The following is a 16,290-nucleotide window of genomic DNA, read 5'->3' as shown; positions in this document are numbered from 1 at the left end:
TGTGCATCACAAGCAATCTGCTAAAAGAGTGCAGAGAAAGGAAAAAAAATTTACTCTTTTATACAGTCAAGCAGACACAACTCATTACTTACAGGTTTTCCAGATAAAGAATAAGAGGACTTGACAGCACCATCTGTCACACATAATTCATCCTAGACTCACCTGGTAATTGGGGTGATGATCCGTGTTACCTAATTGGCTTTATACAAAGGAAAAATAGACTTATCTTTATGACAGGAGGTAGTTCTACAACCTGAAGCAAGGTACCTCTGAAGTTAGGCTTCTACCTTCCCATAGAAACTGGGAAATAAAGAAACTATCTCCCTTGATGTTTACATTTCCAAGAGACGACTCCTAGGTCCTTGAGAAAGACATTTCTGGGTCATAAAGCTGGCAAAAAAATAAACTTATCTCACTTCTAAAAAGATTTACACACATTTCAAAGAAAGAAAAAAGTTATGAATTTCCTAAAGTTTATGTTTTAAGAAGACAGAGAAGAGAGAAGTCTCTATCTTAATTTTTAACAATTAAGCATTTTACTTTGTATTTTTATTTGTCCATAGACCACATACTCCAGCATGTGGTCTCCAACATGTCCAAAAAGGACATGTTGATATTGCTATATAATCGCCAGTCCTGCTTCTGATCATGATGTCCAGATGAGTCAGCCTGATGAGCTAAAAGGTAGTCATAAAATAATTCCTAGGGCTGTTTGATTCCCTAATGACGAAGTTCTTCCAATGGTTACCATGGTCTTCTTTCAGTCCCACAACATACAAGCACTTCACAGGAGAATAGGAGGAAGATCCCTGGGTCAGGAGAGTGGACAAGCACAGCCTCACACTGGACCTGGAACATCTCTGTCTCCTCTAAAGTTAAGCCCAGGCTGCTAAACCACACCTACTGTATTAGTCCATTCTTGCACTACTTCAAAGAACTATCTGGGACTGGGTAATTTATAAAGAAAAGAGGTTTAGTTGGCTCACGGTTTTGTAGGCAGTACAGGGGAAGCCTCAGGAAACTTACAATCATGGCGTAAGGAGAAGAGGAAGGAGGCACATCTTACATGACCAGAGCAGGAAGAAGAGAGAGATGGGGGAGGTGCTACACACACACAGTTTTTTTGAGACAGAGTCTCGCTCTGTTGCCCAGGCTGGAGTGCAGTGGCATGATCTCGGCTCACTGCAACCTCCGCCTCCCGAGTTCAAGTGATTCTCCTCCCTCAGCCTCCCGAGTAGCTGGGACTACAGGCACGCACCTCCACACCCAGCTAATTTTTGTGTTTTTAGTAGAGATGGGGTTTCACCATATTGGCCAGGCTGCTCTCAAACTCCTGAGCTCAAGTGATCTGCCTGTCTCGGCTTCCCAAAGTGCTGGGATTACAGGTGTGAGCCGCCATGCCTGGCTGGTGCTACACACTTTTAAACAACCATATCTCATGAGAACTCACTCACTATCACAAGAACAGCACCAGGGAAGTCCACCCCCATGATTCAATTACCTCCCACCAGGCCCCTCCTTCAACACTGAGAATTACAATTCAACATGAGATTTGGGTGGGCATGCAAATCCAAACCACATCACCTGTCTTACCAGATTTCTCACATATGATTTTTCTCTCAGCTTCCGGAGTGCTTCCCTATAAGTCACTTCATTCAGGGACTACCTCAATTTCCAAATATATTTATAAATGCTCTAATTATGAATGGGCTTTAAGTTCTTTTCTGTTGAAACTCCTGGACCTGAACTACATCAAGATATATGATCTAGCAATTGTGTTTAAATATTCAAATATTACAAAATAGGTGAAAGTTAGCTCAATATTATGACAAAAGGATTATCTAATCAAAACATATAAATGAGTTCAGTAGGGTGGTATAATTTTATTCTACATATTAAACAGGATTCTCATTTAAACAAAAATACCTAATTGAGTATATTTTGGTCATTATCAGGGCTGGCTAGACTTATACAAAAGAAAGAATAAGTTAACAAAAACTGAGATCCCCATCTTCAGGAATAAAAAATAAGGAGAAGGAAGAAGAAGACAAAGGTAATAGAGTGAAATGTTATAAAAGAAAGAGAAAAGAGAGTTCCAAAGAGGGGGTAGTCAGCAGTATGGACTATTATAGGTTGAGAGAAATGAAAACAAAAATCCCTTTGATTTTGAAAAACAAGAAGAAACTTTAAGTATGCTCTTAGGCATGTAGATTCAGTAAAATTATGAAATAGGAACCAAATCTCAGGGAACTAAAGACGGTCAAACAAATAATATAAGAAATACGTAAATTACATATTACCTAAGAAAATTTGCTTTAAAATAAATCCAAGACAGCTTGGATCAAAGTTTTGTTTCATTTGGTTTTTAAGATAGAGAACCATACCTTCTTCAATAGGAGGAGGAAGGGCCAATTTGGTCAGAAGAAGAAAGATGCAGTTTACAAAAAAAAAAAAAAGACAGAATATTTGATTGAGAGTGTTCCAAGAGATGACAACAAAATAATATCAATAACACTAGCAATAAAACTCACACTAATAACTACACACATAACTAGAACATGTAATTCATCTTTATCTTCTGCTATAGGAAACTTCTCTGTATCTTCTTCACTTCTCTTGTTGCCATCCTTGGTTTTGAACGATCTCTAGTCTCTCCAATTCTGAATAAATCATCTTTTGGGGCCTACACTTTCAAATTTTTATTCTAATATTTTGGAAGAATTCACTAACCAGGTATAACAAAGTAATTATAATGGACTAACCCTCACACTATAAACACTTTTAAAAACTAGACAAAACATATGAAACAGCTGTTTTCATGCATTGAACAACAAGAAGCCAAGGACAGTGATCCCTGAGAGAAGAAAAACAAATTAGTTGAACTCAAAGATAACCCAACCTCTCTATCTGGAAGTGTCTATTAGACACTAATTTGGAAAGAGGGCAAACCCAAGCAGGGCACAGCATTCTCACTATGTGGAAGAGACAGGGTTGAGAATTCAAAGAAGCTGCAGCATCTGAAATCTGCAGGGCAGACTACCAAAAATGGGGAATCTTTGAGAAAGAGCTTCAGAAAACTTCATAGGGATGTCTTCTAGTTTATCTCTAAAAGTAATAAACTGTACATGCATACATGTGTTGAAACGTCACAAGCCCAGGCAAAGAATAAATATGAAGAAAAACTACTGGGGTGGTGAAAGCTGAACAACTACAGAGCTTGATGAGGGTTAGACATTTGAAATCCAACCAATCATAGTGGAAGGACTTCAGTGAAGACTCAGTGCCTTAGAAGTTTCATACCTTAGCAGTGAGGAGAAATTAACCCTAAAATAAAGTCTTATTCTAATATGCCTTAACAAAGCTTAAAAACAACCCTTCAAATAATCAAATAAATCTATAAATAAATTGGCAGGCTAGCAGTACAAACTATAACACTCTTTAAAAGAAGAAAACAAACATTCAATAATATTTATTTTACATTTTTTTTTTTTAGAGATAAGGTCTCACTCTGTCACCCAGGCTGGAGTGCAGTGGTGTAATCATAACTCAGTGCAGTTTAGAACTCCTAGACAGAAGTAATCCTCCCATCTCAGCCTCCCAAGTAGCTGGGATGACAGGCATGTGCCGCCATTCCTGGTTAATTTTCTCTATTTTTTGGAGAGATGTTGTCTCACTGTGTTGCATAAGATGGTCTCAAACTCCTAGCCTCAAACAATTATCTCATCTTGGCCTCCCAAAGTGCTGGAATTACAGGTGTGAGCCACCACACCTGACTTTTGACAACATATATAATACCCAGCATCCAATTAAAAATTACCAGAACAAAAATAAAAAGAAAATATGACCCAAAATGAAGAGAAAAATTAGTCAATACACTCAGAAATAACAGATATGATAGAATTATTAGATAAGGAATTTAAACAGCTATGATAAATATTGCCTAAGATTTTTTAAAAATGTGAACATAAGGAAGAAAATGGAAGATATGAAAAAGAAGCAAATAAAACATACAGAGCTGAAGTGAATTCATTGGATGAGTTTAATAGCTGATTAAACAGTTTACAATGAAAGAATGTGAAGACTGGTATAAAAACTATCCAAACGGCAGGTTAAGGAGTGAGGAAAAGCTAAAAACAAAATGAAGAGAACTTCAGCAGCCTTTGAGACAAAATCATGAAACCTAATATATGCATAGTAGGAGGACCAGAAAACAGGGTGAGGCAGAATATTTAAATTAAAAATTTTTAAAGAAATAATGACAAAATATTTCCAAATAGGATGAAAAGTATACATTTACATGTTCACAAATCTCAATAAACTTCAAGCAATATAAACAAAACTATACCTATACATGTCATAATTAAATTACTGAAAATCAATGATAAAAAATTAAAGTAATTAAGAACACAATCACACACAACACTATATATATATATACACACACACATATATACACACACACATACATATGTACACACAGACGTATATAATACTGCTGATGCCTCATTAGAAACCACACAAACCAGAAGGCAATGGAACAATATCTTTAAACTGCTGGGGAGTAGATGAGAAAAGGGAGAATAAACTATCAACTTAGAATTCTATATCCTCTAAAAACATTCTTCAAAAATAAATATTACATAAATAGATTTTCAAACTAAAAAAAATCAGAAAAATTTTTGTCATCACACCTTCACTGCTAGTAATGTTAAAGGAATTTCTTGAGGCCAAAAAGTAATCAAAATTCAGATCTACATACACACACACAAAAGGCCACTGGACATGGTAAGTATGACTGTAAATATAAAACTTCCTTTTTAACCACTTTATTGATGTATGATTGACATACAAAAACTATGTATATTAATGTATACACCTTAATATATACAGTCTTGATTCAAAAACTTCACAGAGGCCCCTTCCCCTCCTCCTGCCCAGATTCATGTTTGAACAGCTAGCTTGCCTTCTTGCAGTTGAAAACCACAAGGTGGGCCTGAAGGGAAGAAAAGCCCCCCTTTATCATTGATTTTCAGTAATTTAGTTATGATACATGTAGGTATAGTTTGCTTTGGTTTATATTGTTTGGTGTTCATTGAGATTTGTGAACACGGAAATGAGTTTGGAGATAAAGATTCACCAACGAAATCATCACCTCAATCCACATCATAGGCCTATCCATCATCTCAGAAAGTTTCTTCCAACCTTCTCTATTTATTATTATCATTGTTTGTTTATTATAAGAACACTTAAGATCTACCCTCTTAGCAAATTATTAAGTACACAATACAGCGTTCTTTTTTTTTTTTTTTTTTGAGAGGAAAGCATGAACACAGTCCCCTACTACCACAAATTATGCAGTCAAGTTTACCACATTTGGGGAAATCACAGGGGTCAGCACATCCAGAGTGAATGGATCAGCCTCGCCCTGAGAAAACCACCTTCGTGATCATGGTATCGCCTCTGCCAGGTAAGTATTAATAGAAGATTCTTAACTATAGGCATTATACTATAGGGTCAATTTCTAGGACTTTTTATTCGTCTTGTGTAACTGAAATTTTGTACATTTTCACTAACACCTCCCTGTTCTCCTCTCCCTTCCAGTCCCTGGAAACACTATTCCACTTTTGGCTTTTATGTGTTTGACTATTTTAGATTAATTATATAAGTGATATCATATAGTATTTGTACTTTATATGGTCTATTTCACTTAGCATTATGTCCTCCAGGTTCACCTATGCTGTCACAAATGGCAGGATTTCCTTCTTCATTAAAACTGAATAATATTCTATTGTATGTGTTTGCTTTATCCATTCATCCATTGATGGACATTTAGGTTGCTTCCATGTCTTGGCTATTGTGAATAATGCTGAAATAAACATAGGATGCAGATATATTTTTGAGATACTGATTTCAACTCATTTGGAGATATAGCCAGAACTGGAATTGCTAGATCATGAGGTCATTGTATTTTTAATTTGTTAAGGAACCTCCATATTGTTTTCTACAGTGGATGCACCAATTTACATTATCACCAATGGTACATAAGGGTTTACTCTTCTCCACATTCTTGCCAACATTTGTTATTTTTTCATAGTAGTCATCCTAAAAGATATGAAGTGATAGCTCATCATAATTTTGGTTTGCATTTTCCTGATGGTTTGTGATATTAAGCACCTTTTCAGATATCTGTTGTTCCTTCGTATGTCTTCTTTGAAGAAATGTTTACTCAAGTCCTTTGCCCATTTTTTAATTAGATTATTGTGGGTTTGTTTTTTGTTTTTTTGCTATTGAGTTGGAGGACTTCCTTATATATTTTGGATAGTAATCCTTGACATAGTTTGGATGTTTGTCCTGTCCAAATCTCATGTTTAAATGTGATCTCCAATGTCGGAAGTGGGGCCTGGTGGGAGGTGTTTGGGTCATGGGGAGGATCCCTTATGAATGGCTTGGTGCTATCCTCATGGTAATGGGTGAATTCTCATTCTATCAGTTCACATGAGAACTGGTTGTTTAAAAGAGTATGGTACCCTTTCCTCTCTCTTGCTCTCCCTCTTACCATGTGACACATCTGATCCCCCTTTGCCTTCTGTCATGAGTCAAAGCTTCCAGAGACCCACCCCAGAAGCAGATGCTGGTACCATGTTTCCTGCACAGTCTTCAGAACTGTGAACCAAATAAACCTCTTTTCTTTATGAATTACTCAGTCTCAGGTATTCCTTTAGAACAATGTAAAACAGACTAATACAGAAAATTGGTACCAGGAGTGGGGTTTGCTATGAAGATACCTGAAAGTGGAGGAGGTGCTTTGGAACTGGATAACTGGCAGAAGTTGAAAGAGATGATGTTTCTGAAGAAAACTGGAAGATGAGGGAAAAATTAGGATTTTTTAGAGACTTGTTAAAAGGCTGTGACCAAAATCCTGATAGAAACATGGAGAGTGAAGGCTAGGCTGATGAGGTCTCAGACTGAAATAAAGAATTTATTGGGAATGGGAATAAAAGTCACCCTTGTTATGCCCTAGCAAAAAACTTGGCAGCATTTTGTCCACGTCCTAGGGATTTGTGGAAGGTTGAACATAAGAATGATGACCCAAGGTATCTGGTGGAGAAATTTTTAAGCAGCAACATATTCAAAATGTGGTGTGGCTGCTTCTAACAGCCTACAATCAGATGTGGAAGCAAAGGAATGACTTAAAATTGGAACTTATAATCAAAAGGGAAACAGGAAAAAAATGGGAAAATCTGCAGCCTGGTCATGTGGTAGAAAAAGAAAAAGCATTTTCAAGACAGAAATACACACAGGCTATAGAGCAGCCACTTGCTAGAGAGATTTTATGACTCAAATAGATCAAAGCGCTAACAACCAAGACCATGAGAAAAGGCTTTCAAGGAATTTCGGAAATCCTCAAAGCAGTCCCTCCCATCACAGGTGAGATCACACAGCACAATCTCGGCTCACTGCAACCTCCGCCTCCTGGGTTCACACCACTCTCCTGCGTCAGCCTCCCAAGTAGCTGGAACTACAGGCGCCTGCCACCACGCCCGGCTAATTTTTTATGTTTTTAGTAGAGAAGGGGTTTCACTGTGTTAGCCAGGATGGTCTCGATCTCCTGACCTCGTGATCCACTCACCTCGGCCTCCCGAAGTGCTGGGATTATAGGCATGAGCCATCACGCTGGGCCAAGAACTTTTTTTTAGAGAGACAGTCTCGCTCTGTTGCACAGGCTGAAGTGCGGTGGCACAATCATGGCTCACTGCAGCCTCAAACTTCTGGGCTCAAGCAATCCTCCTGCCTCAGCCTTCCAAGTAGCTAGGATGACAGGTGTGCACTACCATGCCCAGCTACTTTTTAATTTTTTGTACAGACAGTGTCTCACTATGTTTCCCAGGATGGTCTTGAACTCCTGGCCTCAAGCAATCCTCCACCTAAGCCTCCCAAAATGCTAGGATTACAGGTGCATGCCCTGCTTTAAAGTAAAGCAATTGCATGACTAAATAATAAAAAACAAAAATTACCTATTTTTAAATAGGTAAAATATTTAACTTCACAACAATGATACAGAAACTGTTAATAAGCATATGAAAATGTGTTCAACATCACTGGTCATCAGGGAAATGCAAATTAAATTAAGAGTGAGAAAATCCAACCCCTACTATCATATCTAATTTTTCTAAACTGACAACAGCAAATGTTGGTGAAAATGTGGAACAACTAGAACTCTCATATAGTTGATGGGCCTGTGAAATGGCTCAACCTCATTGGAAAACAGGTTGGCTGTTTCTCAAAAAGTGGAACATACACAGACCTTATGACTCAGGAATTTCACTTTTAGTCATGTACCTAAATAAAAATAGACACCCACAAAAATATTCCTACATGAGTGTTCACCACGACTTTATGTATAATAGTAAAAACTAAAACAACCCAAACGCTCATTGACTAATACATGAATAAATAAGATGTGTATATTCATACAATGGAAACTCAGCACTATTTTTTTTTTTTTTTTTTGAGACAGAGTCTCACTCTGTTTCCTAGGCTGAAGAGCACTGGAACGATCATGGATCACTGCAGCTTCAACCTCTCGGGCTTAAGCATTCCTCCTGCCTCAGCCTCCCAAGTAGCGGAGACTACAGGCACATGCCACCATGCCCAGCTAATTTTTTATTTTTTGTAAAGACTTGGTTTCACCATGTTGCCCAGGCTGGTCTTGAACTTCTGGGCTCAAGAAATCCAACCCCCTAGGCCTCACAAAGAACTGGGATTACAGGTATGAGCCATGGCACCCTGAAACTCAGCACTTTAAAGGAATTAGCTTTTTTATACTTAACAATGTGGATGAATCTCAAACACATTTTGCTAAGTGAAAGCACCCTGACACAAAAGAATACACATACCATATGATTCCATTTATATAAAAATCACGCAATAGGTTTCAGTAATCTATAGACATAGAAATCAGGCAGCGGTTGTTGGGGTGGGAGAGAAAGTCCTGAGATAGAACTGCAAATGAGCACAAAAGAATTTTTTCAAAGTGCTAAGAAAATTCTGTATCTTAATTCAAGTGGTGATTACATGTGTGCATACATCTGTCAAAACTCTTCAAACTGTATACTTAAAAATGAGTGTATTTTATTTTTACTTAAATTATCCTCATTAGCATTGATTTTCGAGTTACAATTCCAACTCTTATGTTCCTGTTTTGCAGAGAGCCTTCTCCAGTAATTAGTTATACATGTAATATCCATGAACTCTCTATATGACCCTCAATACTTTAGGCCCCTGTCTTTTCATTTATCCCCATAAGATAGTTCACAAGAAAACTGAATGCAATTTCTATTCTGTTCACTCTCACATTTCTGAATACATGGCCATTTTTATATTATTGACCAAATTGACTACCTTTGATTCAATTCAGTTCATTAAAGGACCCCATTTATTTATTAAGATGTCAATAATTTTCCTTCTTGGAGAACTGAGAAATCCAAGATCTAAAAACTTATAAAATTAAAAGATTCTCAGACTTTGGTTAATTACCTCAGGAGAGCAGGAATGATTGGTACCAATTAGAATTTAGAAAACTACAAATTCCTCAGCTTGACTTATGAATAAACTTTTAGTGAGAACTTCCCTATCTCCTGGGACTCTCTGGAGCAAATCCATGGAGACTGATGTCTCACAGGAACCTGTGAAAATGTCCCACTAACAAATTGTTATTTTCAGAGAAGGTATCCTGACCTAGCATGAACAGATGAATTAATTACTCTCAATACAATTCTCCTAAATGCCGAAGAAACCTTGCCGTGTCATGAAAGCTTTATGAATAGAATTCAGTAATGCATAAGGACACTTGCATTAAAGTATAGAAAAAGAGATTCATTTTCTGTGCAGAAAAAAAAGAAAAATTTTCTGTTCCAATTATTACTGCCTTTATAACCCAGCTCTCCTTTTCTGTAAGTCTACTGTGGACAAGGACACACCTTGGGGCTGGAAGTGTTTTCCTGCAAATCAGTAGTGCTGTAAGTATTGCTTTGTCACCGAGAAAGAGTACTATTTTGGAAAAACCTTTGCTTTTCTCTAGAATGAATTGATACAGCTAGACTTGACCCCTTGAAGTCTTACAGTAAATCCTAATAAATCAATTTTGGTATCATGTAGAAAAGTCATCACAAGGACCTGGACTTGGATCTTCCTCAATGAAAAGCAGTCTTCATTCACCACATCTTGTCTAGAACCATCAGTCCTTGAAATGAATTTCAAATTGGTTCTTTATTCAAGTTTCAGCTTAGCACAAGTCCCCTGAGTGATGAATCTTGGTTTATTTCTCTTTGTGAAGCTTATTTTATATGTACTTAATGTTTCTGTTTTAGAGTTCTACACCACTGGGCATATTCAAATTTATTCCATAATCAAAGTCTTGAAAATTGAAATTGGTCTTCATCAACAATTTAAAAACAAACAAATAAATAAACAAACAAGACTTGGAACATTTTGCTCTTATCCAGAGAAGAAAATATGTTAATACTTTTCTTCTTTTTGTCTTCTTCTAAAACTATAAAAAGTTTTAGAAAATGTGGATTCTTTATTGCACAACAAAATTCAGAAAAAAATGACTCAATACAATTTCAAGCTATTGAGCATTAAATGAGTTAAGAAAATTATCTGTACTCAGGCAGCCTGAAGAAGCTGGGAAAAGAACCAGAACACAGTAAAAACAAAACAAAATACCAGCATATCTCCGATTAGGGAAAGATGGAGCAGAAAGGTTTTCATGCGGCAAAACTCACATCAGAAAAAGTTGGAGGCAGCAGCAAACTTGGAGACAAACTATTTAGCAAAGAGTCCCTGTTATGATATGACTTGAGCATTTGAAATACAGGAAACGGTGACATGTATAAACATGTGCACGTATCAGTTTCCATAAACTTCTAGGTAACTGGGGACAGAGTGTCAACAAGCTATCCATTTATATAATCATTTAGAAAATATGTTTTGAGAGCTTATTTTGTGTCAAGCCCTATGCTTCAGCCCTGCAGACACTATTGCTGCCTGCAAGGGGCTTGGAGTCTATAGCAGAAGCCAAGCAAACAATAAACACAATTCTGCAAAGTGTTCAGGTATAGATATGCACAGGGCATTAGGAAAGTGTGTAGGAGCAGCACCTTAACTGGACTAGAGATGGTAAGTTAAGGAAGGCTTCCCATGGAGGTGGCTCCTAAACTTAAATCTAGAATTCAGACAAGACTTAGCCAAATAATGGCGAAAGTCAGGAAGGGTATTTCTGGTGAAGAGAACAGCAGGTGCAATGACTGGGAGGCAAGAAAGAAGATGGCCTAATTGGGGAACTGGAGCAGGAGTCAGCCAGCTGTTTCTGTAAAGGGCCAGCTGGCAAACATTTTAGACTTTGGGGGTCATATGGTCTCTGTCACAATGACATACACACACACACACACACACACACACACACACACACAGACACACTTGCAAACTCCCTGACTCAAGATTCTTTCCTCCAAAAGCTTCATGAATCTCTCACGTAAACTGTTCTAACTGTTAATTTACCATAAGTGCCAGGACAAGCCTGACTCCCAAACTTCACCATTATAGCACAAAAGCAGCCACAGGCAATAGGTAAAGAGATGAGTGTGGCTATGTTTTAGTGAAACTTTACAAAAACAGGGCCATAGTTTGCTAACCTCTAAACCTGAGTAATTCAGTAAGTGTGTGGAACATAGAAGAAGGACGGCAGAAGGAAAAATGGCAAATGGCAGAAAATCATGCTGGAAAGGTAGGTAAGACCAGATCATTGGTGGTCTTAAATGTCACGCTGAGGAGTCTGGGATGTTAACTTCAAGATTCTGAGGAGTGGCATAGTCAGAATTAGAATGGTCCCCCTTGCTACAGTTTGAACCATGGGTAGGAAAGAGCACAGCAAGTCAGGAGACAGGGAGTCCTGTTAGGAGGCTGTGTTCGAATCCTGGTGGGAGACGATAGCATGATTTACCGGAGCCAAGAAGAGACGGAAAGAAGGACACACACTAGAGAGTGAGTAAGAAGTAAAGTTAACAGGATCTGGTGACTTGGACCCTGGTGGATATGGAGGAATCCATTTGACCCTATATATTGTGACTTTTTAAAGGAAAAAAAAAGTCTAGAGTGTAGGATTGAATTGTAATAGGCATATAGACTGCAGTGTTTAATCCAGTATCTTAGCTCTGTAACTTTAGGTTCCTTGGGTTGCTTTCCTGTGTTTCTCTGAATACTGCTTTTACCTGCTAACTCGAGACATCCCCACCTCCCTCTACATCTCACAAAACTTCTCATGTGCTGAAAACCCAGTCCGTGCAGCTGTCAGGACAGCTACTGCCTGATTCCTCATTTCTGCCACTTCTACTTGCTCAGCATTCCTTCTGCTGTGGACCAGCCCCCTCGCCAGGCACTGCCACTTCTGCTGGTATTTCTGCTGCCACTGCTGCTGCTACTCCTGGGCCCTCATGCTACCAAACCAAGCCATGTTCCTGACAAAAGCAGAGAGAGTATGTCTGTCCCCTGTATGTGTCCCACGTGGTCACCTGGATACCACAGCAGTGCTGTCTGTGACCAGAATCTCAAAAGAGGTCATTCATATACCACCTGCAGCCCCTTCCTCCATAAAGCTTAGATCCACATGTACATGTGTTAGAGAGAATGGCTGACACCATACTTCACACACACACACACACACACACACACACACACACACACACACAGACACACTTGCAAACTCCCTGACTCAAGATTCTTTCCTCCAAAAGCTTCATGAATCTCTCATGTAAACTGTTCTAACTGTTAATTTACCATAAGTGCCAGGACAAGCCTGACTCCCAGCTCCAGCTCAAGTGAAATTCTCTGCTCTGGTTCTATTTCACAAAAACTGAATCCTTGTCTGGACTGCATTCCCCCTCTCTCCTTACTTCGCTTTCTTTTCCTATTGAATTCCAGGACTCAGCTTAGGCCTTTCCTTTAGAAAAACTTCCTTAACCCCTGCTAAAGATGGGTGAAGAGCCCCTTCTAAGTGTTTCTAAAACAATCTGTGCACAACTCTACACTTTCCCTCACTGAGTCATGTTGCAATTATTATACTATATATAGTATCTATCTATCTATCTGTCTATCTATCTATCTATCTGATAAGCTCTTTAATTGCCTAGCAAGACTCGAAGCATAGTAAGCTCTCAACAAATGCTTGTGAAATTCATAGGTCTAATTCTCCAAACGGTAGAATGTGTAGCCCTTGGAAATGTTATAATAAGCTATAGAGATTGCCACTCTTCTCTGCATGGGGAATGAAGATAATTCCATATCTATCCCATATAAAGAGACCAGGTTCGTGGCCAGTTATATTGGCCATTAGTGCAAACTCAAATACTTCTCTGTCTCTCAACGTTTTGTGGAAAGGCACTAGAGCTTGTGACACTGTAGACAAAGAATCTTTTCCTGGTCTAGAAAAGAGGTGGGAGAAAATGGAAGTGTTTTTCTTCCTTAAGCAAGCCCTCAGAGAATTACAGTTATCTCACGTGAGGGAAGAATGAAACAACCTATCAATGACCTGTAAGTTGCCTCTTTCATGCTAAGTTTCTTATGTACTTTGAAAATTGTGAAATTCATTTCACAGTAATTTGTCTTACCTATTTCAAAGGAAACCCATATGGAAGAATAGCCTCAATAAGAAAGGAAGTAGTTTTACTATTTTCTACTGAATTTTGGTAGAACAGAAAGGATGTTCTCAGCCCATGAATTTGCATATACAAATAGAAATACTTTACTTGGTATAAGAAGACATTTAGTCACAAAAAAAGTTTTGATAAAAATGTACTTTTCAGAGTTCCCATTTTGTTATCCTTAGCATTTGCTAACCTTTCACTTTTGTAGATTAGTGTCTGCAGATCTTTATCCCATATACATTTATTAGGTGCTTCCATATAACAGGCTTTGACTCAGCTTGTTCTGAAATTTTGAATTTGAGTTGAATATTTCTCTACTTCCTAAACAGTTTTATTCATTTAGTTTTAAATGTTATTTTCGATACCTTTAACAAAGGAGTCTGAACTAGAATGTGGAAGTGGATTATTTAGAAAAACACCTGTTCTGTTATCTAACTTGTATCTCACCACTAATATAATGGCAATGATTTGGGGTTATTTTAATACACACACTCACACCCACACACAATAATGGCTTCCTTAAACGTATCTGTAATATAATCAGTAACTCTTTTTCAGACTCTGAGATTAGGGATTAATTTCTTATGAACTCACAGCCATGTTTATGTACATATGTTGTTATACACACTATGCATTTAAAATAGTCATATGCATAATTGACAATAAGCAACCACATTTAACATGATTTTTCTCATAGTTGTATAAGGGTGAAAAAATACTTTGCATTCATCAAGTGTATTAATACATTCAAAGTCCATTAGAAGCTGGTTTTGCTGACAAAAGAACCAGCCAAGTCATTAGTAAAGAAGGGGTGGCCAGGGCGTATTTGTATGTGGGTGAGGGAGGACCTGAAATAGAGTCAGGTCCTAAAGGACCTTACATAGTCAGAATCCTCCTTATTTTTTGTCCCAACTATGATCAGCTGTGCTCTAAGAGTCTAAGGAGCTTTCTTGCATATCTTTCTAGGGTATCAAGGGATGTGAGAAATGGCATGGTAATCACAGAATTCATCCTCCTAGGCTTTCCTGTTACCCAAGGCCTACAAACACCTCTCTTTATAGCAATCTTTCTCACCTACATATTAACCCTTGCAGGCAATAGGCTTATTATTGCCATTGTGTGGGCTGAGCCCAGGCTACAAATTCCAGTGTACTTCTTCCTTTGTAACTTGTCTTTCCTAGAAATCTGGTACACCACCACGGTCATCCCCAAACTGCTAGACATCTTTGTAGTGGCAAGAACAGTAATCTGCATTTCCTGCTGCCTGCTGCAGGCCTTCTTCTACTTCTTCCTGGGCACCATCAAGTTCTTGATCCTCACTATCATGTCTTTTGACCGCTACCTGGCCATCTGCAAGCCCCTTCGCCACCCCACCATCATGACCAGCAAACTCTGCCTGCAGCTGGCCCTGAGCCCCTGGGTGGTGGGCTTCACCATTGTCTTTTGTCAGACGATGCTGCTCATCCAGTTGCCATTCTGTGTCAATAATGTTATCAATCATTTCTACTGTGATGTTGGGCCCATTTTGAAAGCAGCCTGTGTAGACGCCAGCATTTTGGCACTCCTAGGTGTCATAGCAACCGTCCTTGTGATCCCAGGGTCACTTCTCTTTAACATGATTTCTTATATCTATATTCTGTCCACAATCCTATGAATTCCTTCAGCCACTGGCCACCAAAAGGCTTTCTCTACCTGTGCCTCACACCTGACAGTTGTCTCCCTGCTCTATGGGGCTATTCTGTTCATGTACCTAAGACCCACAGCACACTCCTCCTTTAAGATTAATAAGGTGGTGTCTGTGCTAAATACTATCCTCACTCCCCTTCTGAATCCCTTTATTTATACCATTAGAAACAAGGAGGTGAAGGGAGCCTTAAGAAAGGCAATAACTTGCCCAAAGACTGGTCATGCAAAGTAAAACATGCAACACATCAAAATGAGCTTAATGTAGATAAAAACAATGAAAGTTGAGAGAGGATTTTGGAGAAGTTTGGTAAAACAGGCTCCCCTCAAATCCCAGAAGTTCTGATTCAATGCTATAGTAAGATAAAGATGCAAAAGCAAACCATGGTGGTTAGGGTCTCCTATGAGAACTTGTTACATGTAAATGAACTAGGAGTTTTTCTTGAGAAGAAACAATGTAATTCTTCAACAAGGAAATCCCAGGATATCCTCAGATGCATGAAGTAGAACTCTGGACTTGTCAACTGCAAACTGAAAGTAGAAACCACTAAGGTCAGAGACAAATGTCAACAACTTTAAAAATGTATAAGGAATCATGTCTCCATCTTTGTTTATGACCACCATCTTTTTTTTGTGACCACCCTCTTTGCCTCATCTTCTTGTCAAAAACATAAAACAGTCCACATCTCATTTTCTTAGTTCCTATCATCTTTATCATAAGAGAAGCACGCCACAGACTTCTAATAATTCTAATGGTCCTTCCAAAATGTTTGAAATGAATCAGCTTTTTGTTTGATAATATCTCAACAAGGGGACTTCCATCTTGAAACAATACAAATTTTTAGATAAACTTAGAGGTGTTCATCCTCAGATAACACGAAAACTTGAGAACATCTTGTAAAAA

General features: G+C 38.3%; 1 protein-coding gene and 1 non-coding gene across 2 annotated transcripts; one reads left to right on the top strand and one right to left on the bottom strand.

The window, feature by feature from the left end:
• Positions 1-5,312: 5,312 nt before the first annotated feature.
• On the bottom strand, positions 5,313-5,475 carry LOC129480005 (U1 spliceosomal RNA). The gene has a single exon (XR_008656912.1). It is a non-coding gene; the product is annotated as a U1 spliceosomal RNA (small nuclear RNA).
• On the top strand, positions 5,449-15,621 carry OR6X1 (olfactory receptor family 6 subfamily X member 1). The gene is given in 3 exon segments (XM_055270098.1): positions 5,449-5,467; positions 7,022-7,094; positions 14,670-15,621. Coding segments are annotated over 3 exon segments (1,044 nt in total).
• The last annotated feature ends 669 nt before the right edge of the window (positions 15,622-16,290 follow it).

The sequence above is a fragment of the Symphalangus syndactylus genome, chromosome 3 (genome assembly GCF_028878055.3).
Source record: "Symphalangus syndactylus isolate Jambi chromosome 3, NHGRI_mSymSyn1-v2.1_pri, whole genome shotgun sequence".
NCBI classification, from domain to species: domain Eukaryota; kingdom Metazoa; phylum Chordata; class Mammalia; order Primates; family Hylobatidae; genus Symphalangus; species Symphalangus syndactylus.
The sequence above is the reverse complement of the archived record's forward strand: the minus strand, read 5'-3'. Positions and strand labels throughout refer to the sequence as shown.